Raw genomic sequence first — 26,065 nt, 5'->3', positions numbered from 1 at the left:
TTTTAAACTTTAAAGTCAAATTTTGAAAACTTTCAACTCAGATTCGAAAACTTTCAACTCGAGATTTGAAAACTTTCAATTTCAGATTTGAAAACTTTCAACTCGAGATTCAAAAACTTTCAAGTCCAGATTTAAAAAATTTGAAAACTTTCAATTTCAGATTTGAAAACTTTCAACTCGAGATTCAAAAACTTTCAAGTCTAGATTTAAAAACTTTCAAGTCCAGATTTGAAAATTTTTTAAAAATTCAAATCGAGATTTGAAAACTTTCAAGTTCAGATTTAAAAATTTTCAACTCAAAATTTTAAAACTTTCAAACTCAAATCATGCTAAAGATTAAAAAAATAATCAGAAAAAAGTGGAAAAGAAAACGAAAAAAATCGCTACATAAAAACGGAAAAAAAACGTCGAAGGAGGGGCGCGCGCCCGGTGCTGGGCCCCATGGGCCTGAAACACGCGCCGCCGGCGCGCGCGCCGATTAGCGATCGCCGTACATGTGTATTCCCTCTGTATAAAAAAAATATCAAATTCTATACGATCAAAATAGACGAGGTCAAGGAACCATTAGATCCAGAAACGGACCGTCTCGATGAAGCTACCGTAGTCCGTAGCAACGGCGCCTTATATACATCCCCTCCATATCGAGGCTCGAAGCGTACTCGGTACTGCGGTAGCACGCCTGGGAACACAGAACACAGGGGGAAAAAAAGAACCGTTGCTACCCCGATGCGCCGAAATAAATCCGCAAAAAGCTTTCGAAAAACAAATTTTAAAGGCGACAGGAGAATAAATCCCCAAAGCGCCAGCGGGATCTTCTGCGCCCCACCACATCGTCCTAGCGGACGGCGGGAGACCGGCCACAGGGAATCCCGTGCCGCACCCGATCCCACCTCCACCTCCACCTCCACCGTCGCCTCCCCCTCCTTTCTCCTCTCCGAGCGAGCAGCACAAGCCAACACCACTCTCCTCGAACAAAACCGCCTCCTCCTCTCCTCACCTCGTCGGCCTGGGCCTTTTTCCGTTGCTACCCTCCTCTCCCCCCTCCCCTTTCCGATTCCCCCACTTTCCGCGAGCTCCTCCTCTCCTTTTGCCCGCACCATCACCACCACCACCGCCTCCAGATTCCCCTCCGGCTTTCCCTCCGCCTGTCGGATCTCCCCCCCGCCGGCGAGCTCGCCTCGCCGTGGTGGCGCGCCGGTAAGGTATGCTCGCCTCCTTCCTCCTCCTGCCATTCCGCTCTGCTCGCTTCGTTTTTTGGGGGGTGGGTTCTGGTTGTGGACGCTGCTGCTCGCGCTGGGCTGGGAAGCTGGGATGGTAAATTTCGTGGGTGAAAGGGGGTGCTCGCCGTGGATCTGAGGCGTGTGGATTTGTGCTGAGATCTGAGCGCGCGGTTGGAGGGCAAAATCGATTGCTCCCGAGAGGTGGTAACTGGCTGCGCTTATGTAGGTTCGTCTCGAGGGTACTAGAGTTAGCTTGGACTTAGCTCTCGTGCGATGGAATTGCTGGGAGTTTACGATTGCGACTGCTGTGGTTTGACTTGTGGACGGGTGCCGATTCTTCTGCGGATGTTAACTATCAGGCCTTAAGTCGCTGTTAGTTCGTTAGACTGTAGTGCAATCAACTGGGGTTCAGGTAAGCATGGAATTCTCTCAGCATCAAAGCTCAATAGTACACATGGCCAAACAGAACACTGGGTTTCGTTGATTGTAATTCAGCTGCAAAAGTTCACCTTACACCCAGAAACCTGGTGCTCTATCACGAGTGGTGTATTTTGTATGTATCGCCACGAAACTTTAGGTTATGCAGTATACTGGGGGGCTTTATAGAATGTAATGTGTAATTCCAAACAGAACCTACTTTGGCTATCATCCAATCGGTGGCAAATGAGTGTGGTCTTTGGTACATGGCTGGAACCTCTAAACTCAGTGAGTTTCTTAGGTCGCTAACCCCGGTTGGGTAAGGTGTCATTTAAATGTAAGCGTTGTATGTGTTTGTGGTGAGTGGGGGCGTTTCAGCTCCCATCCCGTGTTTCCTCTTCTCTCTTAATGAAATGATATGCAACTCTCTTGTGTATTCAAGAAAAAAAAAACAGAACCTACTTTAGGTTTAGGTGTATATGTTGCCTTGTACAATATGCATGTGATCCTTCCCATGTGAATGAGCGACTGAACCATGCACGCAGGCTATCACTATTGGTGATACATTTGAAGTTCTAGGAGGCACCACCGATTATGCCGTTGTGTTTTACTGAAAACTGTGACCTTGACAACTCCTTGAGTGAAGTTTGAAACATTATTTATTTCTAGCACAGTGTTATGCCATTCAACCAAAACATACTTGATATATTGCACTCCCATGGATGATTGATGGCAGTGGAGATAATTTCTTTATCTAATTTATGACTGGCTTAAATAAGCGATTGGTGTGGTTAAGCAATAAAAAAGATTCTTCTTATAATTGTAGTTCATTTTGCATTGAGTTTGCAATGGTTGCTTTTACTGATTAAAGATTGAGTTGAAAGAATAATCATAAAACACTCATAATGCTATGGGCAGTCTGTTTCTGGTGTTGAATCACACTAATTACCTAGGAAAAACATAAATGGAATAACCCATTGTTTTTATCCTGCAATTTTTTCATTAATAGTAAATGCTAAAATGTCTGTTACCATATGTATTTCAGCCTTTTGGGGGTAAAGAAGGTGCCTGACACCACCTTGTGGTCATCAATTTGTCTGCTTCTAGCTCCATTGCCAGTGCATTGCGGAAGCTGGGGGTTCTATATGGGTTGTTAAGAAAATCGTGCGCTACACATGTTAATCTGATTGGCAGAATATGGTAATTATCAGCTTGAATAACACCGTGATTAGTACCTAGCCAATTAGACATACCACAAATTATTTCATATTCAATATGCCACCATGGTGGGGGAAGTCTTTCTCAAAAGATGCTAAGAAAACCACAAAAGAAAACCTCATCGATACATTTCATCGGTTGATAAGTCCAAATGATCAAAAGGGAAGCACGAAGTCGAAACGGAGTTGTAGACGTGGCAATGATTCATCTGTTGAAAAAAGCTGCCGATCTACCACAGTGTCACGTCCTACTTCACCGTCAAAAGAAGTTTCTCGCTGCCAAAGCTTTTCAGCTGATAGACCACATGCCCATCCCCTCCCTATTCCTGGAGTACGTCCTCCAGTGACTCGGACTGTTTCTGATATCACTGAATCAAAGCCCATATTGGAAAAACGTGGCAAGCCACCACTGCTTCTACCACTCCCTAAACCCAACCGGCCTCCGAGGAGGCATGGAAATAGTGAGGTTGTTTCAGAAATAGTGGTTGCTTCTCCCTCTAGTAACTGTTCTGATAGTGATGATCATGGGGATTCTCAGCTTCAGAGTCCTGTTGGAAATGATGCCGAAAATGCAACACTTGTTACTTTAAAGAACAAGTCAAGGTATGCTTCTTACTGTCGTGCATTCTTTATGCAGCTCTTCATTTAAACATGCTCTTACATGTCTTTTGTTCTCTTTCTGAAGTAATGCGCGCAAAGAATGTCCTGGACCTATTACGGCAAAGAATATGAAGGAGATACACAGACCAGCTAATCAAGTACATGGTAGCCATATATTATCCACATCACCAAGGGGTGTCGCAGCTGACAGTTACCAATCCAATTTACAAAATCCCCGCCCATTAGTTCTGGATAGTGCTCCCAATAGTTTGATGTCAAGTCCTTCTAGAAGTCCAAGAAGAATATGTCCTGATCATATTCCAACTTCGGCCTTTTGGGCAGTGAAACCTCACACAGATGTAACTTTTGTTGGATCTGGTCAATGTTCCAGTCCAGGTTCAGGGCAAACATCTGGGCATAATTCTGTGGGTGGTGATATGCTAGCCCAGCTCTTTTGGCAGCCCAGCAGAAGTAGCCCAGAGTGTTCACCAATTCCAAGTCCAAGAATGACAAGTCCTGGCCCTAGTTCGAGGGTGCATAGTGGAAGTGTTTCACCATTGCATCCAAGGTCTGGAGGGATGGCCCCTGAATCTCCAACAAACCGTCATGATGATGGGAAGAAGAAGCAAACTCACAAACTTCCCCTACCACCACTGAGCATCTCTCACAGTTCATTTCATCCAAATAACTCCACTCCAACTAGTCCTATTTCAGTACCTCGCAGCCCTGGTAGAACTGAGAATCCACCAAGTCCTGGGTCACGATGGAAGAAGGGGAAGCTAATTGGCCGTGGAACATTTGGTCATGTATATGTTGGCTTTAACAGGTAAGAATATTCCTAACTTTGAAATTTCATTTTTTTTTAAAAAATCATATGACGTACTATGAATATACTAAGCATCTTGGAATTTTTGTAAGATCTTAGCTAAGACACCATGTAACTCGGAATATAGCTCTATTTTGGCTATCTTACTGTTCTCTATTCTGGGGGAGGGGATTGGGGCCATGTAACTTCGGTGTCCCCACAATGATTTGTCCTCCTAATGTGGTTTTACCATTTATATCAGTGATAGTGGTGAAATGTGTGCGATGAAAGAAGTTACCCTATTCTTGGATGATCCTAAATCAAAGGAAAGTGCAAAGCAGTTGGGGCAGGTATAGTCTGTTGATTGTGCTTTAACCTACAGTTGCAAAAGAAGTTCAGATTATGTCTTTTCCTGTTCAATATATGATTCCCTGTTTTTCTTTTTTTGTTTCTCAGGAAATATCACTATTGAGCCGCCTACAGCATCCAAATATCGTACAATACTATGGATCAGAAACGGTATAAATGCTGCCTTCAGTCTGTTTACATAGGCTAGGTTTTCCTTTGCTTGGAACCATTAACTCAATTATTGTTTCCTGTTTGGTCATTATATAATTATTTTTTTCCTCCCTTTACCAAGGGTAACAAGAAGTTGCATGATAGCATCTAGGATTTCATTAATGAGTTATTTATGTACCACTTTTGATTTTCTTTTTTGGCTTCACTTATTATTTGTGCCCCAATACAGGTTGATGATAAGCTTTATATATACTTGGAGTATGTATCTGGTGGATCTATCCATAAACTTCTACAAGAGTATGGACAGCTTGGTGAACAAGCAATACGCAGCTACACACAGCAGATACTTTCAGGGTTGGCTTATTTGCATGCGAAGAATACAGTCCATAGGTAGCAATTTCTTTGGTTTTCTCTCTTTTCTTTGGTTTGTTTGTATCGGTGGAATTATGGTGTAATTATAAGTCCTGTTCATCACAATTTTGCAGGGATATTAAAGGTGCAAATATACTAGTAGATCCTAGTGGTCGTGTTAAGCTTGCAGATTTTGGAATGGCAAAACATGTAAGTTTTTCTGCCCACTTTAATTTTTTGAAAATGACTTTTGTCAATTGAACTTTATTTTCCGTGTCATTCCATTTCTGCATCTATGCCTCATATCATAGTCACAACTGTTTGAATTATATCGAGCTCTTCAAAAAATATATAGCAGTATCTATATCAACTTGATCTTGTAGCTCCTGTCACTGGTTAATGCATTGATTGAGTACTGCTGTTAAGGGTGCTTGAAACCTTGCTAGCCCCCTCACTCCTGATAAGTTACAAAATGCCTTTTGTATAATGTGGAAGTATTTTACTCATTAATACGTATTAAATGTGTCTTTATGCAGATCAATGGGCAGCAGTGTCCTTTCTCCTTTAAGGGTAGTCCATATTGGATGGCTCCAGAGGTATCACTGAAAATCTTTACTTGTTAATTTTTTGTTTCATGCATATCTTATTGCCATTTCTGTACATCACATACTATGCAACACATACGCAGGTTATAAAAAACTCAAATGGGTGCAACCTAGCTGTTGACATATGGAGTTTGGGATGCACTGTCCTGGAGATGGCTACATCGAAACCGCCATGGAGCCAGTATGAAGGGGTTAGTATTATACTTCTGAGGCACAGTTTATTTGTTCTATAATATAGATAACCTAATTATGGTGATTTTCGCCATGAGTGAATGGGATATGGAAATGTTCTTTTCATGAATTCTTTAAGAATTTATCACTGTCTGATGTAGAATGTTGAAAGATCATTTACTTGCATGCAATTTTATGAAAGGTGCTTGAAATGTAAAGACTTCCTTCTTTTGACTCGTAATGAGACTTGGAAGTTTCACCGAAGCAACTTTGGCATGAACATTTCCCCTCTTTTCTTTCCTGCAGATTGCTGCAATGTTCAAGATCGGAAATAGCAAGGAACTTCCACCAATACCAGATCACCTTTCAGAGCCAGGCAAGGACTTCATCAGAAAGTGCCTGCAACGTGATCCTTCTCAACGTCCCACTGCAATGGAGCTTTTGCAGCACCCATTTGTTCAAAAAGCAGTATCACTAGAGAAATCTGTTCTTTCTGAACCATTGGAACATTTGGCTGTTATATCTTGTAGATCGAGCGCCAAGGTACCACTTGAATACTGCCATAACTGACATAACATGGTTACATGGATAATTCATGGCCTGTTCACTTTGCTTGGTATTATTTGAGTTTTCAGATGGCTGCGCATACAAGAAATATTTCCTCATTGGGATTGGAGGGTCAGACAATTTACCAGAGAAGAGGTGCAAAATTTTCTTCAAAACACAGGTACATCATTTCCCAATTTGTGTTTATTAATAGTATTAGTCCTAAGTCCAAACAATGTGTGCAATAAAGCAAGTACAAAGTATTATCTGTTAAAAAAATGGCTAATCTAAGTTGAATGAGTATCCTAGCACTAGTATGAATGAGTATCTCACCACTAGCCATATGGTAGTAACTTGTGTTCTCTTCAGTGAAACTCAGTCTTACCTGGAAAATGATTTGCGGTGAACTTCCCTATATATGTGCAGCCTCTAATCCTTAAATAACTTTACAGTGATATCCGTATACGAAGCAATATATCTTGTCCAGTTTCTCCATGTGGAAGTCCTTTGCTAAAATCAAGGTCCCCACAACATTCCAATGGCAGAATGTCACCTTCTCCTATTTCAAGCCCCAGAACTACTTCAGGCACCTCCACGCCTCTGTCTGGTGGTAATGGTGCTATTCCTTTTAACCATCTGAAGCAATCAACCTACAGCAACGAGGGATTTGCAATCCCATCAAGAAGCCCGGATGATCTCTTTGCCAGCCGGCCTACAGATCCTGATCTTGGGCAATTTATTCGAGTGCATCAAGTCTCTCAGGGGCTTCAGGAGAGGGTGGTATCTGAAGCTGACATTCTAAGCCCTCAGTTTGGAAAGAGACTTGGAAATGTTTTTGATTTGCGTGATAAGCTGTCACCATCTGAACGTTTCACACATCATGCCTTTGTGGATCATGTGAAACTAAATCCTTCATTAGACTTGACGTCTGGATCTCCACACCTTGGACTCAAGCATGGTAACTAATATCAAGAATCAGTATTCAGATGGCATTTTTTGGAGCTTCGAAAGGTAACTGGTGGTTTGGCTGCTTTTTAGCCATCCGATGGCTTGAAGTGTATCATAGTATGAGGAAAAGAAAATCACTAATGTCTGTAGAAGCTAAAGTTGGCAATGGATGGAATCTTTGTTGTCATCAACACAATTCAAGTTGGCAAAGGTATGCATGGTCACTTGTCACAATTCATAACTTTCTATTATACGTTAAGTCAAGACTGTCCTACATCATTTGCAGCTTTAGTCACTTACTATTAGATTAAGAACTGGTTTATTGGCATTCTAGTTGCTAGATTCACTCCCTTTAAACGTCAAAGCAACATGGCTCACAATGTTGTTTCCTGAGCTTGTAAACTCAACGTGGCCAAAAGAAAAGAAAAGAAAAACTCTGATCCCAGCTCAGATGGTAGCACTACTGGCTAGTGACATTTTTTTCCTAATTGCTGGCATGGGGCTTGCTGCCTTGCTGTCTATTATCTTGCTGCCTTGCTGTGTATAATCTTTGTTCGGTGTAGTTCTGAAGCACTTCACCTGTTAGCAGCTTATAGAATCTCAGGTGAATCAGGCACTTTGAGAGTTCAGAATCCACATTTGAACCTTTTGCTTCAGTCGTTATATTTATTTTCAGGACACTGAAGTTTGTCTTGACCAATAGCTCTTACTAATTTTGTTCAATGTAAATAGCAGATATCGTCCATTCCTGTTAGGCAGAACTCCCGGAAGCATACTACAATTGGCGTACTAACATCTGTCAAATGACAAGACTGTATATTGGTACCCTACAGATTGAAGGACCTCCGAAGTAGTAGTTCGCCGCATGTATACTCCTCTTGCCTTTATATGTAACTTAATTTTCTATTTTCTTCTTGGCGTCCTGATGCCATTGTACAGAGGAACCTCAACTAAGAGCCAAGATTTTGCACAGGAGAAACAGTCCAGCCATTCAGTATCCTCTCTCACACAATATCTCACCTGAGGTTGAAACTACTGCTGCAAGTCAAACTGCATACTGAAAGTATTTTGTAGCAGAACTCAGCCAATGAGCCAACTTATTCACTGTACCAGTTACTCTGGAAATTTATACAAAGAATCAGATCCTTGGTTAAACTAGCTTCTCCCGCATGTACATGTTCTTCAGATCTGCACCGTGAGCTATCTATAAGACTATAACCATTACCTAATTAATGTGTAGACTTTCTTGCAGTTGTTACTGAGACTTGTATGCTTAGTTCTTACAAGCTTGAACCGTGCAGCTAACAATGTAGCAGCTGCTTATCATCATCAGGTCATGGTGAATTGATGATCCGTGAAGCCCACATGCACAGAGACGAGGCGGTATCTCTTGCAATTTATGTTGGATCGGTGATCTGGTCCTCTTCACTGAGCCGTTTGCTGGCATTGGAGCGGTCCCCAGAAGACAGAGGTCCAGCCAGCGAAACCTTGCAAACAACGCAATACCTCCTCTTCAGGTTCCGGCCAAATCAGTGCGGTCTGTCTGTGGGCACACGGGGGGGTTCATCGTACCAAGCCACCGTGCAGTGGCCGCAAACATGAACCAAAATGTAAACAAAGGGGAAGGTAAAAAGGGGGAGAGATCTTCCGCAGCTAGGCTGTTTGCAAGAACCAAACAATCAGCACGGCATGTGCCACGGTGTAAGTTTTTGTAGTGTTGCGTTTAGGACCAGAGCGCCCACACACACAGCCCCAACCCCAATTGCCAACGGGCAATGACTCACATCATTGTCCTCTCGGCCGTCACCACCAACCTCAATTCGCCGAGATGTTACTCCATCCACAAGCTGCCAACCACAGCCCAGGTGTGCTGGCAGATTGGAGTAGGCTGAATAGCATCACGATCTCGATGATGCAAGTGTGACAGATAGCTCAGAAAGAGAGGTTTCGTCTCAATTTGGAACCCAATGATTATTCTTCTCGACACCCACTATGCCTTATCCCTTTTGATGTTAAGGTTTTGTGGATAGCCGTGTTGGCAATTGCAGAAAGATGGCAGCTGAACCGAACTCCAATAGGAGGAGGATAGCTTAATTTGCACATAGTAAAAGAGGGATACACAACTGAGTACTGAAATTACAAGTCTGTGTTCAGATAAAAACAGTAGTACAACAAACTTGAAGAGGAACGTCGACTCCACAATAATTACTAACAAAGCAGGCAGCGGGAAACAGCCGCGCCCATCAGAAACAGCTTGCTCTGGATTGGCATCTTGACAGTGATAATAGCTGATGCAGGTTACGACCTGCTCTTGAATGGAATTGCCCTGATGACCACCTGGTGGTAGATGGCAGCAAGGGCAGCGCCAATGAAGGGGCCAACCCAGAAGATCCACTGCAGAACCAGCAAATTGCAGCGGGAGTTAGTGCTTGTAATTAAGTGCCATTGCTCAATCATGTCCTCACTAATGATGTAGACTTATCATACAGTAATAGCCAATTGAGTCATTGTCAGAGATGGTAGCAGTTGCCTGCTACACTGAAACTAGTCCCTCAACATTTCCCTTCAGATGAGGGTGTTAAGCTAAGCCTATCTATAATTAAATAAGCAACAAATGCTACCTCACCATGCTTGCACCTATAGAAGTCAGCTACAGCTACAGAGCTACTGAATTATTGCTAGCAGTTAAGTAATATCACATATAATTTCAACATGGGGATATGGCATCAGTTATCAGATACAAGGTTCTTCTTTTACTACAACCAGCTATCCTATATATTCCTAGAATACCTTTGTGCATCAATTTTAAGTTACTGCGCATTAACAGATGATGCAAATCGAACTGTCAAATATATATATATATATATATATATATATATATATATATATATATATATATATATATATATTTCTACATGTAAGGAGGGAGAAAGGGGTTGGTTTCAGTGAATTTAAACTCACATGGTCATCCCAGGCATGGCCCCTGTTGTAGATGATGGCAGCGCCAAGGCTCCTCGCTGGGTTGATGCCGGTGCCGGTGATGGGGATGGTGGCCAGGTGAACCAAGAACACCGCAAACCCGATTGGCAGTGGGGCAAGGATCTGTGGAAGATCGCGCAAATTAAAACAAAAATCAATCACTCAGAAAACAGTAAAAATACTTCCATCTCTGAATCTTTACTGCAGTAGTAGTTGGTATACTAACCGGAACGTGGGAGTCCCTGGCGTTCCTCTTGGCGTCGGTGGCGGAGAAGACGGTGTAGACGAGGATGAAGGTGCCGACGATCTCGGCGCCGAGGCCGTCGCCCTTGGTGTAGCCGGGCGCGACGACGTTGGCGCCGCCGCCGGTGGTCTCGTACAGGCCCTTCTGGAAGCCCTTGACGACGCCGGCGCCACAGATGGCGCCGAGGCACTGCATCACCATGTAGAAGAGGGCCCTGGTGAGGGACAGCTTCCTGGCGAGGAAGAGGCCGAAGGTGACGGCCGGGTTGATGTGGCCGCCGGAGATGCCGGCGGTGCAGTAGACGAGGGCGAAGATCATGCCGCCGAAGGACCAGGCGATGCCCTGGATGCCGACGGTGGCGCACTTGGAGGTGGAGTTGTTGACCCCCATGACGGTGAGGACGGTGATGTAAAGGAAGAGGAAGGTGGCCATGAACTCGGCGATCCCTGCGCGGTAGAAGGACCACGACTTGAGCTCCCCTGGCTCGAACAGCGGCGCCGGCGGCGGCTCCTTGTAGTCCTTGTCGTCGGAGCCCTGCGCCGCCGTGCCGATCGGCTGCCTCTCCGAGAACTTGTTGGCTCCCAGCCGGACATCCTCCTCCTTCCCCTCCATCTCTCTACTTTCTCTCTACTGCTTCTGCTGCTGGCTTCGCTCGCTCGAGCTGGCTGGGTGAGGGTTGCAGTGGTGAGTGGAGAAGCGTCTTATAGCGGGGGATTGGAAGAGTCGTGGAGGTGGTTCTGGAAGGACGTGACGGCGGGGAGTGGGTGTGGGGGACGGTGGGCAGGGAGGACGACGGAGGAGAGCGGGACGAACGACGTACGTACGATGCGATGTGCTGTCGTGTTGCCTGCCGCTGTTTTAACGTTTTTTAGAGCAACGGCAACGGTATCATCCCTGGTGGATGATGGATGGGTGCAATATTGGAGGGAAACCGGGAATGGATGGTTAATTTCTCAAGTGATCAGCCATAACTCCTATGCAATTCGGTCACGGTTGTTTGCTCCCTGATGGTCCCCCTTACGCATCACTCTCATCTAGTTCATAAATTTCGGTTGAAAATTTGAAATTTCGGTTCTATCTTGAGGTCCCCCGGTCGGATGTGCTTTTGGACAAAAGTTTTGAATGTATTTGAATTTCAAGGTGTTTGTGACACTAGTGATTATGGTTGATAAAAAAAATTGTCCAATATCAGTGAAAAATTGCTTGAGTTTTCAAGAAAAGTTTGAAATTTATGCTCTGATTGGCTGTTCTGTTTTTCCTTAGCGAGATGTGTGAGTGTATTTGACATTCTTCGTGTAACCATGAGAATTTTGACCATCCTTAAGGGTAGATAAGTTCCAAATCCGGACCATCCATTTAGGTAAATTGTACAGGCTCATTCATAATTTTTACGGAATCGCTAACCTTCATATGGCAGAAATTTGGAAAGATTTTCGTCGAATTTCAGACCATAGGGTCCATGCCAAGATTTGTGTCGGCTTTCTTCTCCTCTAGCTCTAGCAAGGCAGCAACGTCCCCCCATCAGTTAGGGTTCTAGGTTATTTTTGGGATGGGAGGGGGTAGGAGGAGGAGGAAGAGGAAGGGTTTTCCCAAAGCTTAGAGAGATAACCGTGTGTGACGGAGGATGACTGACAGGGGCAAAACAAACCCACTGGTTAGGAGGCGGCAATCGGGGGGTGACGGATCCAACGACAGATAGCCACTAGAGACATGGAAGATGGTGGAGCAGGGGCACCTTATTGCCGCCGGCTTGAGAAGGAACATAGGGCAGGGGAGGGCAGAGTCAGAGAGTGGAGATAGGGAGGAAACCAGCCGAGGGGCCTTGCCAATGCCATTGGTGTCTTCCAACCAGCAGGTGAGACCGTGTGGCGACACACTAGGGGTAAGGAGGCGGTGGCAGCGATGGTGTTGATGTTTGCGGCGCTCACGTTGGGAAGGTGTATAGTAGGTTTTGTAAAAAAAAAAGGTGACTAAGATTATGAGGGTTTCCTAACAAATGTGATATAGATGAGTTCATATAACAGGTATATACAAATTTCTCAGTAAGTTATCTGTACCTGAAATTTGACACATTGTACGTGCCATACATGTGAAAAGTGCGTGAATAACATGTTACTATTCCGTACGTAGCATGGCAGAGTGAGCTGCAATGGACCATTTGTGCAAGACAATTGGCAGTAGTACTAGTGTAGTACGAACACTTTGTACTAGAGTCAGTATAATAGATCTTAGTACTTCTGAAAAAGAAAATATCGCCTGGAGCTCCCTGTCAAAAGAGCACGGTGCACGGTAGAACCGCTTGATTTGCTGAAGAGTCTTCTCAAATTTGAAGGCCCTGTGCAACTGTTCAAAACTGCAGTGCATATATCTCCTCCAGCATCCTAATCAGGCCCCCACTATATGTACAGGCGATCGTATGCACACGGTGCAATCTGTAAGGCCCGAGATAGGCGTGCAGAGTCGATCGACTCATCGACGTAGTCCCGGTGAATGATTGAGCGAAGGTTCTCGAGAAATTAGGCAGGTTACATCGTGAAAACGCCGTCGCATCTCCGGACGATCGACCGCGCTGAGACTGACGGAAGAGAGAATTCTGGTGACTTTCTTTTTCTCCTCTTCTGTCTTCCCTTCATTTGTTTTCCTCCTCCTTTCATCATTTTAACAACGAGTAAACCAAGTAACTATATGCGGCAGTGTTGTTTTCTGATTAAGGAATTGTAGCGCCCGTTCCGTCGTGGCGCCTAGCGGGAAAATTATCTCTTAAAAACCCTAATTGCGAAATTGGTTTCTTTGATTGTTGTCTAGTGTCCGTGCCATCTCAAGATCTAAATCTCCGATCTATCGTCGAGTTCATTTCCGAATCCAATTCCTTCCAAATCGAATCCCTCCGCAAAAGTCTAGTTTGCCTCCCCCGGGTTCGATGGGCCGAATTCCGCTCGGCCCATCTCTTCCCCGGCCCCCTCTCTCTCGGGCGCTCCCCCCTCCCTCTCTCTCTCTCTCTCTCTCTCTCTCTCTCGCTCCCTCCTCACCCCGGCGCGTTTCCCCCCCCCTCGCTGCTCGCGCGTGCGAGAGCCGCGCCGAGCGCCCCCTCCTCTCGCACGAGCTCCCCGCTCGCAAAGCCGGCCCCGCGCGCCGTTGCTCGCGCGCGCGCCCGCGTGGTTTCCTGCCCGAGCCGCGTCGTCTGCGCCGTCCGCGTCGCCCGGTCCCGCTGCCCAGCCGCGCCGCCCGTTGCTTCCCGCGCGCGTGCCGAGTGGCCGACCGCCTGCCTCGCCGCCGCCGTCACCCTCTGCCGCGCCAGCCCGCGCCTGTCGCCCGTGTCGTCGCGCCGCTCCAAACCACCCCACCGTCATCGCCGTCGTCATCGCCCGGCCCCCGCCACTCCACGCGTTAGCCTCCAAGGGGCGGAGGCAGAGAGCCCCTCTCCCTCTGCCGAGTCGCCCCGCTCCCTCCTCCTTTTCCCGAATCGGCAAAGGGGCGAGCCCCCTTTCTCTCCCCCCCCTTTTCCTCTTTTTCTCCCCTTTTTCCCCTCTCGCCGGCGTCACCTCCTGTCGCCGCTTTAGACGCTAGCCGGAGCGCCAGCTCGCCGGCTTGACCGCCCATGTCGGTTCCCCTCTCTCAAACCGACATTGCCGCCCATTTAAACCCGCCTTCCCCCTCCCTTCCTTTCCTCTCCCTTTCGCCTCCTCACCGTTGCCGCCGCTCCCGTGCTCTGCCTCGCCTCCGCCGTCCATCGCCAAGCGCCGGGAGAGCCGGTGCGTTCGTGGACGCGGAAGGGGACTCCGGGCGCGCCCTCTTCTTCCTCTTCCTCAGCCCGAGGCCGGAGAGATCACTCCCGCGCCGTCGGCCTCTCGTCACTGCGCCCCGTCCCGCACGGTAGTGTCTCCCTCCGTTCTTCCTCCTCGCTCCATCTCCTCCCCCTAGCTTTCGGTAGTAGCTTGAGTAGACTCCCCGTAGTTAGCCGGCGCCGCCCCAACCGTTGCCGTCGCTCGCCGTGTGCTCGCCGCCGTCGCCGCCCGAGCTCCGTAGCACCCGCTCGTCGCCGGCCTCGCTCGGCGTAATTCCGCCCAATCCGACGCTAGCGTCGAGTTCCCGAAGCCGCGTAGATGCTCTCACCGCCGGGAATCGACCTCTCGTGACCTCGTCGCCGTTTCCCTCTTCTCCCGCCACCGGTTGCCGCCGCCGCAACCCGCTGCCGTCGAGCAAACTCCGGTGAATCCGAGCCGTTGGCTCGCCTCCCCTTGTCACGTGCAACCGCCCGGTGTGCTCGCTGTTGCCCGTATCGCCGTGGTTCGCTCCGCCGCTCGCCGCCGCCGCCCGCCGTCCATTCGCGGCCGGGTCGCCGTCTACCTCCCGCCGGCCCGCGTGGCAGCCACGTAGGCGCCACGTCGGCGACAGCTCAGCCAGACCGGGTCGAACCGACCCCGGTCAGCCCCTCCCCGTGCGCGCGTTCCACCGCGAGCCGAGAGGCTGCGCGTGGGCCCGCCGCACCCGCGTCCACCGCAAACCGCGCGCGTGCACCGCGTCCCTCCCCCGCCCGCGCGCGTGCGCCGCATGCTCCCTCCGCACGGTGAGCCAAGCCGCTGACAAGCGGGTCCCACCCGGGACCGCGCGTGGTGAACCCGGTCCACCGGCTCTCTCTCTCCTCCCTCCCGCGCGCGCGCGAGTTTGGGCCGCCTTGGGCCGGCCGGCCCATTTAGCTCGGCCGGACCGCTCCATTCCTCTTGGGCCGCGCCTTAGCCGTCCGAGAAACGTCTATTTTCCCTCCCTTCCTTCTTTTCTTTTTCTTTTCCAAAAAGAATTTAATTAAGTCCTTTTCCTTTAGATCAAAAATTCAATAATCGTAGAAATTCAATATCTTCTCAACCGTAAATCCGTTTGACTCCGTTCAACTTCCAAAATTCCCTAAATCTCGAGATCTATCTAATGGCACGCTTAGAGGTCATTAATAGGGCTTTATTTTCGTCGTTTGTTGAGTTGTTCCGTTTCGCGTTTAGTTTCAGAGCCCGAAGACCCGCAGTGCGAGGATTTCGAGGATCAAGCTCCAGATCTCGAGCAAGGCAAGCCACCCTTGAACATCTTGAGCCTATATTTGAAATTTAATTATGTTGCTTGCAAAATATTATGCATTGATAGGATCGCACTTAATCTTTTGTCCCATCTGCAAGGCAGATTGGCGGACCTACTAGACTTGTTGCATTTGAACCTTCCATTGTTAATTGCCATACTATGTCCCCTTGTAACCACCCAGTTGCGCTTCGATAATCGTGCACTCTGTGCGAGAATCGACGGTCGCCTTCAAACTTAAAATCTGAGTAACAACTTGGGTAAAACTGGAGTTTTACAAAAGACTTGGAAAAACCCGACACCTGGGTCGGTGCTTGTGAACTAAATGAATTTCCAAAACCGCGGACCGGGGAACGTACCAGGTGTACGGTTTCCCACTCTTGCACCTAAGGACCGTTTCATTGGAATTTTATCCAAACATAAGACAAGTACGACCACATGGGTGGAATGGGACACCCCTGGCTGAGTAACTAGCTTATCAGGGGAGCCTTGATGCCGAGAGACATGTGGATTCGCCGGGGTGGTGTCGGGGAGGACCCCTGGGCTTCCTGGCACAGTATGGTCTGGGACCTAACCTGTTGTTGGTCTGGGACCCCTCTCGTCGGCATATGGTAAATCTGTGTCGGCTTTCGAAATGCCTTGTCATGAAAGCTTGGAGGTCTCCCGACGTGGCTGATCCCCACGGGCTGGATGATCCGGGTTAGTAATGTCATGTGGGTAAAGTGTACCCCCTCTGCAGAGGTTAACAAACTGTTCGAACAGCCGTGCCCACGGTCATGGGCGGATGTGAGGTGATTCCTAGCGTAGTTTGGTTTGACTACTGCTTGTGAAATTGCTGTGTGAAAAGGGGTTCGGTGTTTGAAAAATATGCAGCTGATGGGATCAGCTAGGCCCGGGTGGCCATTTGAAAAGTTGTTGGCCCGGGTGGCCGTTTGAAAAGTTGTTGGCCCGGGTGGCCGTTTGGAAAGTTGTTGGCCCGGGTGGCCGGTTGAAAAAGCTGTTGGCCGGGTGCCAACCTTGTTTCAATTCTAAAGACTGATACATTGCACATACTCCGACCGGACGAGACGCACTGTTTCATCCGTGTCGTTTGAGAAGCACTCACTTAGTTGTTTTCAGAAAAGGGTTCAAATAAAATCAATTGCTAAAACAACAGCCTTCCCTTGAAGCCTGCAATAAACACCTTATTTCCCCTGGCTTGCTGAGTACTCCCGTACTCACCCTTGCTCTATATAAATAACTTCCCCCCCAGTTGCTGAAGAAGATGAAGCGGATCCTGCTGATGAGGAGTTCTTCCAGGAGCAAGCTGGCTACGATGAGTTTTAGGGTTTCGGCCTAGATCCCAAGTCGCGCCTGTGATGATTGGTCCAAGTCCTGGCTTCCGCTTTCCTTTTGTAATGCAGTTGTGAGCTCGGGGTCTGTCCGCAGCCCAACATGACTGTACTTCTACTCTATAATAAAGAGACTTCTGTTGCTGTGATATTCTGTCTCCCTGTGATACCAGCACTGTTTCCTGGGACTGGTATCGATTAACAGGTTAATTTGGAGCGTCACGGGCTAGTTCCGGTCGGTACTAGTTCGGGGTGTGACAGGAATGAACTGATGAATGATTATATTTCTAAACTTGCAATATTTTAGGACTAAGGAATTAGGTCTTTGCTACAACAACCATCAGAACATATGACTAGTGAAAGGACACATAGCCTAATGGTTACAGTGACCTGAGTAGCATCCGAAAGTTCTGAGTTCAAATCTTTATAGGAGTGAATTTTAGATTGGGTTATTTGAGTGCTAATTCCATGTTTGATAGGTAAGTTTCTATTTTTTTTTTAAAAAAAAATACATATATCCGGTTGGATATAGAAGCCGGGTAAAAAATACCCTTCTCTGTAAAAAATCAAAGCATATGACCCTAACCGCGGCAAATCACCTGATTAGCGTGGATCGGCTACAACACTACCGATCAAGCCCATATATTTTTGCAAAAGCTTTTTATATATGAATTTTTATATTTTTAGGAATTATTTGAAATCAATTTTAAAATCTTATAACAGTTATAATTGATTCATTTGCTATCAAATAATTACTCCATCCGTCCCAAAATATAAGCATTTTTACCGCTGGACACGGTTATTAAGAAAGTAGTTAAAAGTGAATGGTGGAGGGTTGTGATTGGTTGAGTAGTGGAGGTAGATGGGAAAAGTGAATGATGGAGAGTTGTGATTGGTCGAAAAGAAAATTTTCGTGGAGAAATTGTTATATTTTAGGATAAATCTTAAGAGCTAAAATTGTTATATTTTAGAATGGAGTGAGTATCATATTTAGCAATTGTCCGCTTGTGCAGGCGCGCGGTATGCATGGCCTATCATTTCACGCCAACGGTCTCCCAACCTGGTCGTATCTCACCACATCTCGCGCCACCGGCCAACCCACCTCCACCACAAAAAAACGTCTCTTCCCGTCGCTCTCTTCACCTCTCCAAATTCCACAACTCCGTCGCTCCCGTAGGCCGTAGTACGTAGTAGCAACCGGCCAACCCCTAGGGGACGGCGCCGATCGACTACGTAAGCGAAGCTGAAATTGTGGTGTTGGGGGGTTGGTTGGGTTTCCGGTGCATGCACCAGCTAGCCTCTGATTATTTTTTTTATGAGCCTAATTATCAATGTCATCATTTAGTTGGATGATGTATTTTGTGGCCTGATGATTGGCTATCCAGAGAGGAACTGGAGGGATTAAGCAGAGAGATAATCGTAAACAAATCTATCGGAAGGCCTAATGAGCATCACTCAACGACCACTGGTTGTGGCTTAATTATTTGGGATATGGAGAGCGACATGCAGGCAAGAGGGTTTAATGAGTGAGTGGAATGTTTTGCTATGGTCCAGACCATCCTGGGTAGTTTTCCAGAATTCAACCTAGCTCTTTGCTGCTCGAGATACTTGTCGCAATTTCTTACAATCTTGGTTGATTAATTTTCCATGAACACCAAACAGAAATGAGGAAAAAAGAACCCGTTATTGTGGTACACTGCCGCAGTTCACAACAATCTGGTACTGGTAGTAGTCTGGCGTAACGAGGCTGCAGATAGCAAGCGGCGCAGCCTGTCCAGTGACAAGCTGACGGGGGATCAGTGAGTAGCCGTATCATATGTGTCGTTCTCATCCGGATGGTAGGGGCCATGATGCATGTGAGGAGGAGGACAACTCACCAGTCGTGCCCCCGGCTGCCAGCTGTCGCACACGAGCGGCACGTCGCTGCGTCTCCCGCTCCATCGCAACCGCCCATCGGCTCAGCTCGCGGCGAACCCAGGCCATTCAGGTAGTACGTGCAACTGCTGTGCTGGCTTTGCTTTGCTCTTGCCAAGTTGCCATGGCTCACATAGTTGGAGGTGGATTCACTGCAAGATTCGACAAAAAAGGTTGGTAAAAAACTGAGGCACGGAGGCCGCAAATCGCACCGTTTTCCTCAGTATCTGCACACGCGCGCGGATGGCGACGAGCGGCCGCACGCACTGCCGAGCTGAGCTGCAGTGGCCACCACGCTCGCCGGCCGGGCTCACTGTGTCGCCGCTCGTGATGGCGTGCAGGGAAAAACCGGCCGATTCCTCACGTTTTCGCCTCCCGAACCTTCGGTCCGGTGCGTCGTCTCTCTTCTCAGCGACAGCGTCGTACCGAGTTAAAATACTCCTATTTTCCAGCTTTGCCATGTGATACTGGCGATGGCAAAGGCTGCGATATCCCAGAACCGAATCCCATGAGGAACACGCAGGATTTGAGAGACTGGGAGGATGAGGATTAGCCAGGCGCTGTCACAGCCCTCGTGCTCCATAGTACTGTACGCAATAAAGAAAATGAATAGCACTGCTGATGATGGCTACAGTATTAACTCGTCCTGAGGTTTCTATACTTCGCCGACGTGGAAAAAGCTCATACGGTACGTAGTACTTTGATCAGCTTGACAAATGGCAATCGAGCTGAATTGAGTGATGGGCTGATGGCGATGGAAAGCCCGCCGTTGAGACTCTGAGGCTGCTACTCTGGAAAACAAAAGGTAAGGACAAGAAGCGTTGCGCTCACTTCAAACCAATCTTCTAAAATCGCTTAGGCCCATAAGAGAGAGCTTTGCGTAATGGGCCTCCTCGCTTCCTAACTGACGGCCCACATAAAATATGAAGACAAGCCCAAATTTACCCTAACAGATGGGGACCACTTTTCTTTTTTTTTCTTTTTTTTTCAAAGGGCAGAGCCCTCCATTTCCATTAGTATAAATGACAGTTTAAAAAATAGCAATGCTACACGTACTAAATTTTTCTTACTAAACTTTTACTAACAATCATCTCAACCGTTTGATTTAAGTAGATGGAAGTTACAAAAATTCTAGGTACACTCATAGCATGACACATCAGTGTTAGTAAGAATTTAGTAAGAAAAAGTTAGTACGTATAGCCTTTTCCGTAGGCGTTGGTTCCGGAAAAAAATTTCGGCAGGGCCGCACCACGGCTTCTCGTGCGGCTGGGGACGGTTAGACTTCAAGCTGCGGGCCGGCGGCTTGAACTCGTCGTGATAGGCGTAGGCTCGGTCTAACAAAAATCATGATAGACGTGGCTCGCGCGGGTGGCAGCTGGACATGCGTCGCCAGTTCGCATGGTACCGTACGAGAAGCGTGGCTTTTTTTCTGTTGGTTCCACGTGTTGCGCTTCTCCGAAACGTGGGACCTATTAGTTACGCAAGACACTTCCTTCTCTAAGGAAGAAACTCCCAATCGGGTGCCCGGTTGTTTGTTAAAAAATCAAACGGTAAATGTTTTAGTTGACCACCGGTAAAACATTGAGATATATATACGGTGAAAAAAAATCAGTCACTGAAATATTTTTTCTGAAACACAGTGAAGACACACGTTGAAACATATTGTTATCGCGTATGAAACATTGAGTGCTGACAAACTGAAATATATGGTTTTTTTTCATCAGAATATAATCATATGATATTCTGTTATAAAGATTTAATTCCAACAAATACAACAGTATAATCGGATCGTATATTAGATAAGTAGTTTATGAGAAAAATTATTTTGAAAGTCACTGAATGCATGCATGTATGGATAGGTGAAGAGGAGATAGAGTATGTGTAGTTAGTTGTGTGAATTTTTTGAAACATGGTAAAGGCATACATTGAACCATGTCTCTATCATGTATGAAACATTGAGTTCTAATAGTTTGAAACACATGTTTTATTTTTATTAGAATATAACCATGTGATATCTTGTAAAAATTCATATACAATGAATATAACGGTGTAATCGGATCATAGATCAGATAATTAGTTTACGAAAAAATATTTAAACAAAGTAGGAGGGAAGGAATAAACTAGCTAGCTCCTAGCTGTAGCTTTGTGCATGAGTATCACGCCCAGAAATTCCCGAATAGAATTCCAAGCAGATTGTGCATTAAAATCCCTGTCCAGGACCGGCCGGGGTACACAAACGACAATGTTGATATTCAGATCCACATCTTACAAACATTATAAAAGTCTTACATAAATGCAGCGGAAAAAAAAAGACAACAGGAGCTAAGCCTTGACTAGAACTGCAGCGGGAACACCACTCCACAGGCATCCTCGACGGCACGGACGAAGCCTACTCCTCAGAGAAACCTCCATCTGACACATACTCGTACTCTGGGGTTGGGAAAAGTAGAGCAAGACTGAGTACTACCCATTGTACTCAGCAAATCATACCGGAATAGGGGTATGATGCAGAGAATTATCAAAGAAGAGCTAGAGTAGTTCATTTGCATAAAGCGAGCATTTAAAAGCAGAAGTTGAAAGATTTAAACAGTGGTAATAATTAATTAATATTAACTATCCACTGTCCAACGCTATCCTACGTTGCAACAGGCCCAACCATCCATCTAAACTATCCAAATTCAAAAGATTACACTAGGGTGAGACTAATCACGGTGAATCTGGTTGACCGCCCATAACCGCGGGCACGGCTATTCGAATAGTTTTACTCTGATCAGAGGTGTACAACTGTACCCACAAGACACAGCCCCACGACACGTTTCCGTGCGCCGACATGCCACCACGACATACCGGAAAGAGGCCGTGACAGGACCCTTCGCACAACCCCCTCTAACCAGGCAGCGGGCAGTCCCCTCTCGTGCCTAGGTGAATCCGGAAGCCGCATAGGCCGTCGCAGGGCCCATCCAAACTCCATCACGCCCACCCTTGCCTGGATGCGTCGGCTAGAGGAAAGCTACGCTACAAGCCCAGCCGTTGCCCACGCTGGTTTGTGGTAAGTACGATAAGTTCTTCCAGGGCATCCCGCGAACCGGTCCTTAACTGCCATGGGTGCGACCAGCAAAACCATGCACCCACAGCCCACCATGTGATTTATTTTAATTAACCAACACCAAAGCGGTGGCACTAATCCAACATTACCATTAGAACCAACAGTCTAAACATTAATAGGATTCTCCCCATTGTGCACTAGTTGAACTAAGCATGGCTAAGCAATCCCTAGTCCAATCTCTAGTCATGTTATAACCCCGAGCTGACAAAGAGATATGGTACAACAATAGCATGGCTATGACAATAGGTAAACACCCCATAGAAACATTATAAAACAATGCAATATTTGAAGGAAAACAATAGAGCATTTGCAATATAGGATCAACATGTTCAAGTGACAAGCATGACTTGCCTTGCTCTGCTGCTGGAGGAACCTCGGCGACTATTTCGAAGTACACCGGAGCGTCAGAGGAACCGGAATCTAGCGACATACAAGACAAACATTGCAAACAGGCTAAAGACTACTGAAACAGGGAACAAAACAATTTTTAATGGATTCTACACATTTTTCTTGATTTACTGAGACTTGAATGGGCTTAAACGGAGCTCGGATGAATTAGTTATGAATTTTAGAAGATTCACTGTGTTTATTACTATAAAAGAAAAACCTTAAATTTATTGCGCAATAAATCCCAGGGCTGACGTCAGCACGGGGGGAGAAGGCGCGGCGCCGACATGCGGGGCCCACCGGTCAGCGGCTCGGGAGAGGGAGGAAAGGGGCGCCGGCAAGTGGGCCCACTCGGCAGCGACTCAAGGGGGGAACGGTTCACCGTGGACCGGGACCACGCGGGTGGTCCACCGCCGGTCCACGGGACCGACGGCCCAGATCGCCCTCGGGGTTGATCGGACGGGCAGCGGCGACCCGGCTCGGCTTGGCTCAAGGCCGGCCCACCGGCCACGGCGATGGCGACGGCGCGCGCGCGCGAACGCGTTGCCGGCGACGGCAACCGGTGGCGGAGGCGACGGCGCAAAGGCGACGCGAAGGCGGCGGCACTAAGTGGCGGCTAGGAAGGAGAGGGAGGGGAATAGATGGGAGAGGAAGCCTCACCGAGGGTGGCCGCGCGGAGGAAGACGACGACGAACGGTGACGGCAAGCCACGGGAGGACGACGGCAACCGGCGGACGGGCTTCTGGGTGCCCTAAGGAAGGAAGAGAGAGAGATTAGAGAGAGGGAGATGAACCACGGCGACCGGCATTCATGGCCGAAGGCGGCGGTAGAGGTTGAACTCACCGGAGCGCGAGGGGATGCGAATTCCGGCGACGAAACTCAACGGGAAAGGGGCGGCCGGGGTGGAGCTTAGCCTCGCGAACCTGACGGCGGCGACGGCGCGGTGCGGCGGCGACCCTAGCGGCGGCTAGCGGCGGCCGGAGTAACGGAAACGGCGGCGGCGGGTGGTTGCACGTCGCGGGAGCGATGGGGAGCACAAGGGAGTTCGGCGAAATGGGGAAAAAGCGAGAGGGGGCGACGGGGAAGCCTAAATAGGGGAGGGGAGCCCCGGACGTGGCCGGTAGGGGCGAGATTTCGCCGGCCAACGTGAGGAGTGGGGGAGGAGAGAGAGGCAGGATTCGAAAATCGAATCCCGGCCATCTTGGGCGCGGGCGCGGGCGCGAGAGAGGGGGAAGTAGGTGCGGGAGATGCGGCGCACGCGCGGGCGTGGCTGACGTGGCCCGGAGAAGGCGGAGGCGTGGACGCGGCGGCGGTTGCGGGCGCGGCGGCGCCGGCTGGAGGAAGGAGACGGACCCGACAGGTGGGGCTCACCTGTCGGCGTCCCGGGGAGAGAGGGAGGGGCGGCTTGGGCCGGCCCACAAGGAGGAGGGCGCGCGCGACGGGGTGGACTGGGCTGACGGCCCAAGAAGAGGAAAAGGAGGGAAAAGGAAAAAAAAAGAAAAGGAGGAAAAGAATTTCCCTGGGATTTAAAATATTGCATGCTCGATTTTAAATGGTTAAAATTATTTCGAGAGCTCTGAAAATTCCACTAAAAATCTTGTTAGTGAATTTCGACATGTAGAACTCAAGAAAAATTCCACATGCCAATTCCGATTATTATTTGCATTGATTTAATAGGGTTTACTCTTGCTTTGCACCGGTATTTTCTTAGGGTCTCTTATTAATTCAATTTTAGGCTTAGGAGGAGAACTTCAGGGTGTGACAATGAGCCTGATTTTTGTTGGTTCAATCGGTCTACCGGTTCTAGGCATTCTCCCTTTTGTTTTTTTTAAAGGAAAAGGCTTACGTACTAACTTTTTCTTATTAAATTCTTATTAACACTGATGTGTCATGCTATGAGTGCACCTAGAATTTTTGTAACTTCCATCTACTTAAATCAAGCGGTTGCTACTTGCCCTTTTCCCGAGCTCCAGCAGGCCGCGGCCATCAACCCCAACCCGCCCCCCTTCGCGCGCGCCAACCACCTCGACGGCTCGCCCCCCTTGCTCTCCTCAAAATTCTGTTAGACGATTGGGCTGCTCATGCGAGGCGGCATGCGGCGATTCCGATCCACGATCGTCGTCATCGCTGAGGACGATCATGGGGCGGGAGACGGATTCCCGGAGGACGATCTGGGGGCGGGAGACGGATTCATGGAGGATGATCTGAAGGCGGCGGAGCAGTTGATGCAGCTCCGATGTAGCGGCGGTTGGCAGGAGGAACAGGCCGACGACGACGACGACGACGGCGGCGACTGGTGGGGCTGGAAAAGGAAGCGCCCGCGGTACCGGTCGCTCTCGGAGCTCTAGGCGAAGGACGGCGGCAGCAAGCGGCGGAAGAAGACTAAGAAGGGAGAAGATATTGGGGAAGAAGCAGCGTCAGAGTATTAATTTGTGAACACGCGGTAAGCCTTTACATAAATAAATTCTGGAGAACTCCCTCTAATAATCTCGTCGTAATTTGTAAACCCGTAATGGAGAACTCCCTCTTTTTTTTTTGAGAAGGGTGAACTCCCTCTAATAATCTGAATCTCGTTGTAATTTGTAAACCCGTAATTTTATAATCCGTGTTGTATAATTGTATTAAGATTAGGAGGTTGGAAACTTGTAATGGAACCCAACGTGGAAGACAAATAAATCGGAGGTTATGGTGTTAATTTTACCGGAATTGCTAATTTTATTAGCTTTATGTTTGTATGTAGCTAGGGTTTCTTTTTTTGTGCGTGCAAATTGGGATTTTATCTTTGCCTTCCAAATTTTCATCTCTTAAGAAACTCAGATAACCAAATACATAAGAGAAGCGATCTGTTTACCATATTATCCTGTCCGGAGGTGCACCAGTTGTCCAAGTAGCACACATTTTGCTATGCGCAAAACCACTAATCAGTCCAGATCTCTAGGAGTAAAATTCTGTCAAGATCTGTACGTGGTGAAGGGGCTGTTCACTTCGACGTCATTTTCAACATTACCAAATTTTGGTAAAGTTGCCAAAAAAGTGGCTATATTTAGTTTGCTGCCAAATTTTGGTAACTATATAAGAAATTCTGCCAAAATTTTGGCATAGTTGTCAAAATTTTGGCAATGCTAAAATTTGGTAAGGTTTTTTTTCATCAAAGTGAACAGGCCCGAAATGTCCTTTCTTTCTCTAGAACAATTAATGAAATATCCTTTCGTGCAGTAGCAGAAGTGATGAAATGATGAGGAAATTAATCGCACCATCCTCACCTAGCTCATTGTGCCCTTGCTCATAGGACACTAATTTCAGACTTTCATTTCATGCCGCAATACCAAACCATGAAACCAGCATTCCTAATTAACCACACTGCTATAATAAATCAATCATTTTTTTCTCCTCAGTTTTTATCCATCTTCGATTTGTCAGCGCAAAACTTATCATGTGGACTAGTGCATCTCTTTGCCAGTTGCTGATAGGTTGTCCCATAATACCGGTGCATTTCTTCTGAGTTTTGGAAGTTTATGATGTCTGTAACTGCTGCTTGTGGAGCCGGTTTGAGTCAGTACAGTAGGTTTAGATTGGAGTTCGGGTAGTCTCGTAATTGTAGTTTCAAACTCTTCATTGTAGTTTCAAACTCTTCCTTTTCT

The 26,065-nt window shown here is 47.5% G+C and overlaps 2 protein-coding genes and 1 long non-coding RNA gene across 6 annotated transcripts; 1 reads left to right on the top strand and 2 right to left on the bottom strand.

Annotated features, from left to right (window-relative positions):
• Positions 1 to 954: 954 nt before the first annotated feature.
• On the top strand, positions 955 to 9,793 carry LOC4336647 (mitogen-activated protein kinase kinase kinase YODA). 4 transcript variants are annotated; one of them, XM_066309556.1, is made up of 14 exons: positions 955 to 1,202; positions 2,683 to 3,457; positions 3,540 to 4,280; positions 4,522 to 4,609; positions 4,716 to 4,778; positions 5,008 to 5,168; positions 5,264 to 5,339; positions 5,666 to 5,725; positions 5,818 to 5,925; positions 6,212 to 6,448; positions 6,541 to 6,632; positions 6,904 to 7,610; positions 8,135 to 8,594; positions 8,733 to 9,793. In XM_066309556.1, the coding sequence occupies exons 2-12, from the start codon at positions 2,913 to 2,915 to the stop codon at positions 7,415 to 7,417; spliced, it is 2,685 nt and encodes an 894-aa protein (XP_066165653.1). In that variant the 5' UTR covers positions 955 to 1,202; positions 2,683 to 2,912; the 3' UTR covers positions 7,418 to 7,610; positions 8,135 to 8,594; positions 8,733 to 9,793. The 4 variants fall into 4 exon arrangements, with proteins under 4 accessions (XP_066165653.1, XP_066165654.1, XP_066165655.1 ...); XM_066309557.1 differs by having other exon boundaries at positions 8,716 to 9,793; XM_066309558.1 differs by lacking the exon at positions 8,733 to 9,793 and having other exon boundaries at positions 955 to 1,197; positions 8,135 to 8,554.
• Positions 9,342 to 11,300, bottom strand: LOC9270874 (probable aquaporin PIP1-2). The gene is made up of 3 exons (NM_001424524.1): positions 10,605 to 11,300; positions 10,361 to 10,501; positions 9,342 to 9,793 (listed from the first exon to the last, which is right to left on the bottom strand). The coding sequence occupies exons 1-3, from the start codon at positions 11,232 to 11,234 to the stop codon at positions 9,698 to 9,700; spliced, it is 867 nt and encodes a 288-aa protein (NP_001411453.1). The 5' UTR covers positions 11,235 to 11,300; the 3' UTR covers positions 9,342 to 9,697.
• A 7,334-nt stretch (positions 11,301 to 18,634) lies between these two features.
• Positions 18,635 to 19,322, bottom strand: LOC136356086 (uncharacterized). Its single transcript, XR_010740767.1, has 2 exons — positions 18,895 to 19,322; positions 18,635 to 18,802 (listed from the first exon to the last, which is right to left on the bottom strand). It is a non-coding gene; the product is annotated as an uncharacterized lncRNA (long non-coding RNA).
• Between the last annotated feature and the right edge of the window lie 6,743 nt (positions 19,323 to 26,065).

Source organism: Oryza sativa, chromosome 4 (assembly GCF_034140825.1).
Source record: "Oryza sativa Japonica Group chromosome 4, ASM3414082v1".
NCBI classification, from domain to species: domain Eukaryota; kingdom Viridiplantae; phylum Streptophyta; class Magnoliopsida; order Poales; family Poaceae; genus Oryza; species Oryza sativa.
This window is presented reverse-complemented; position numbering and strand designations above follow the sequence as displayed.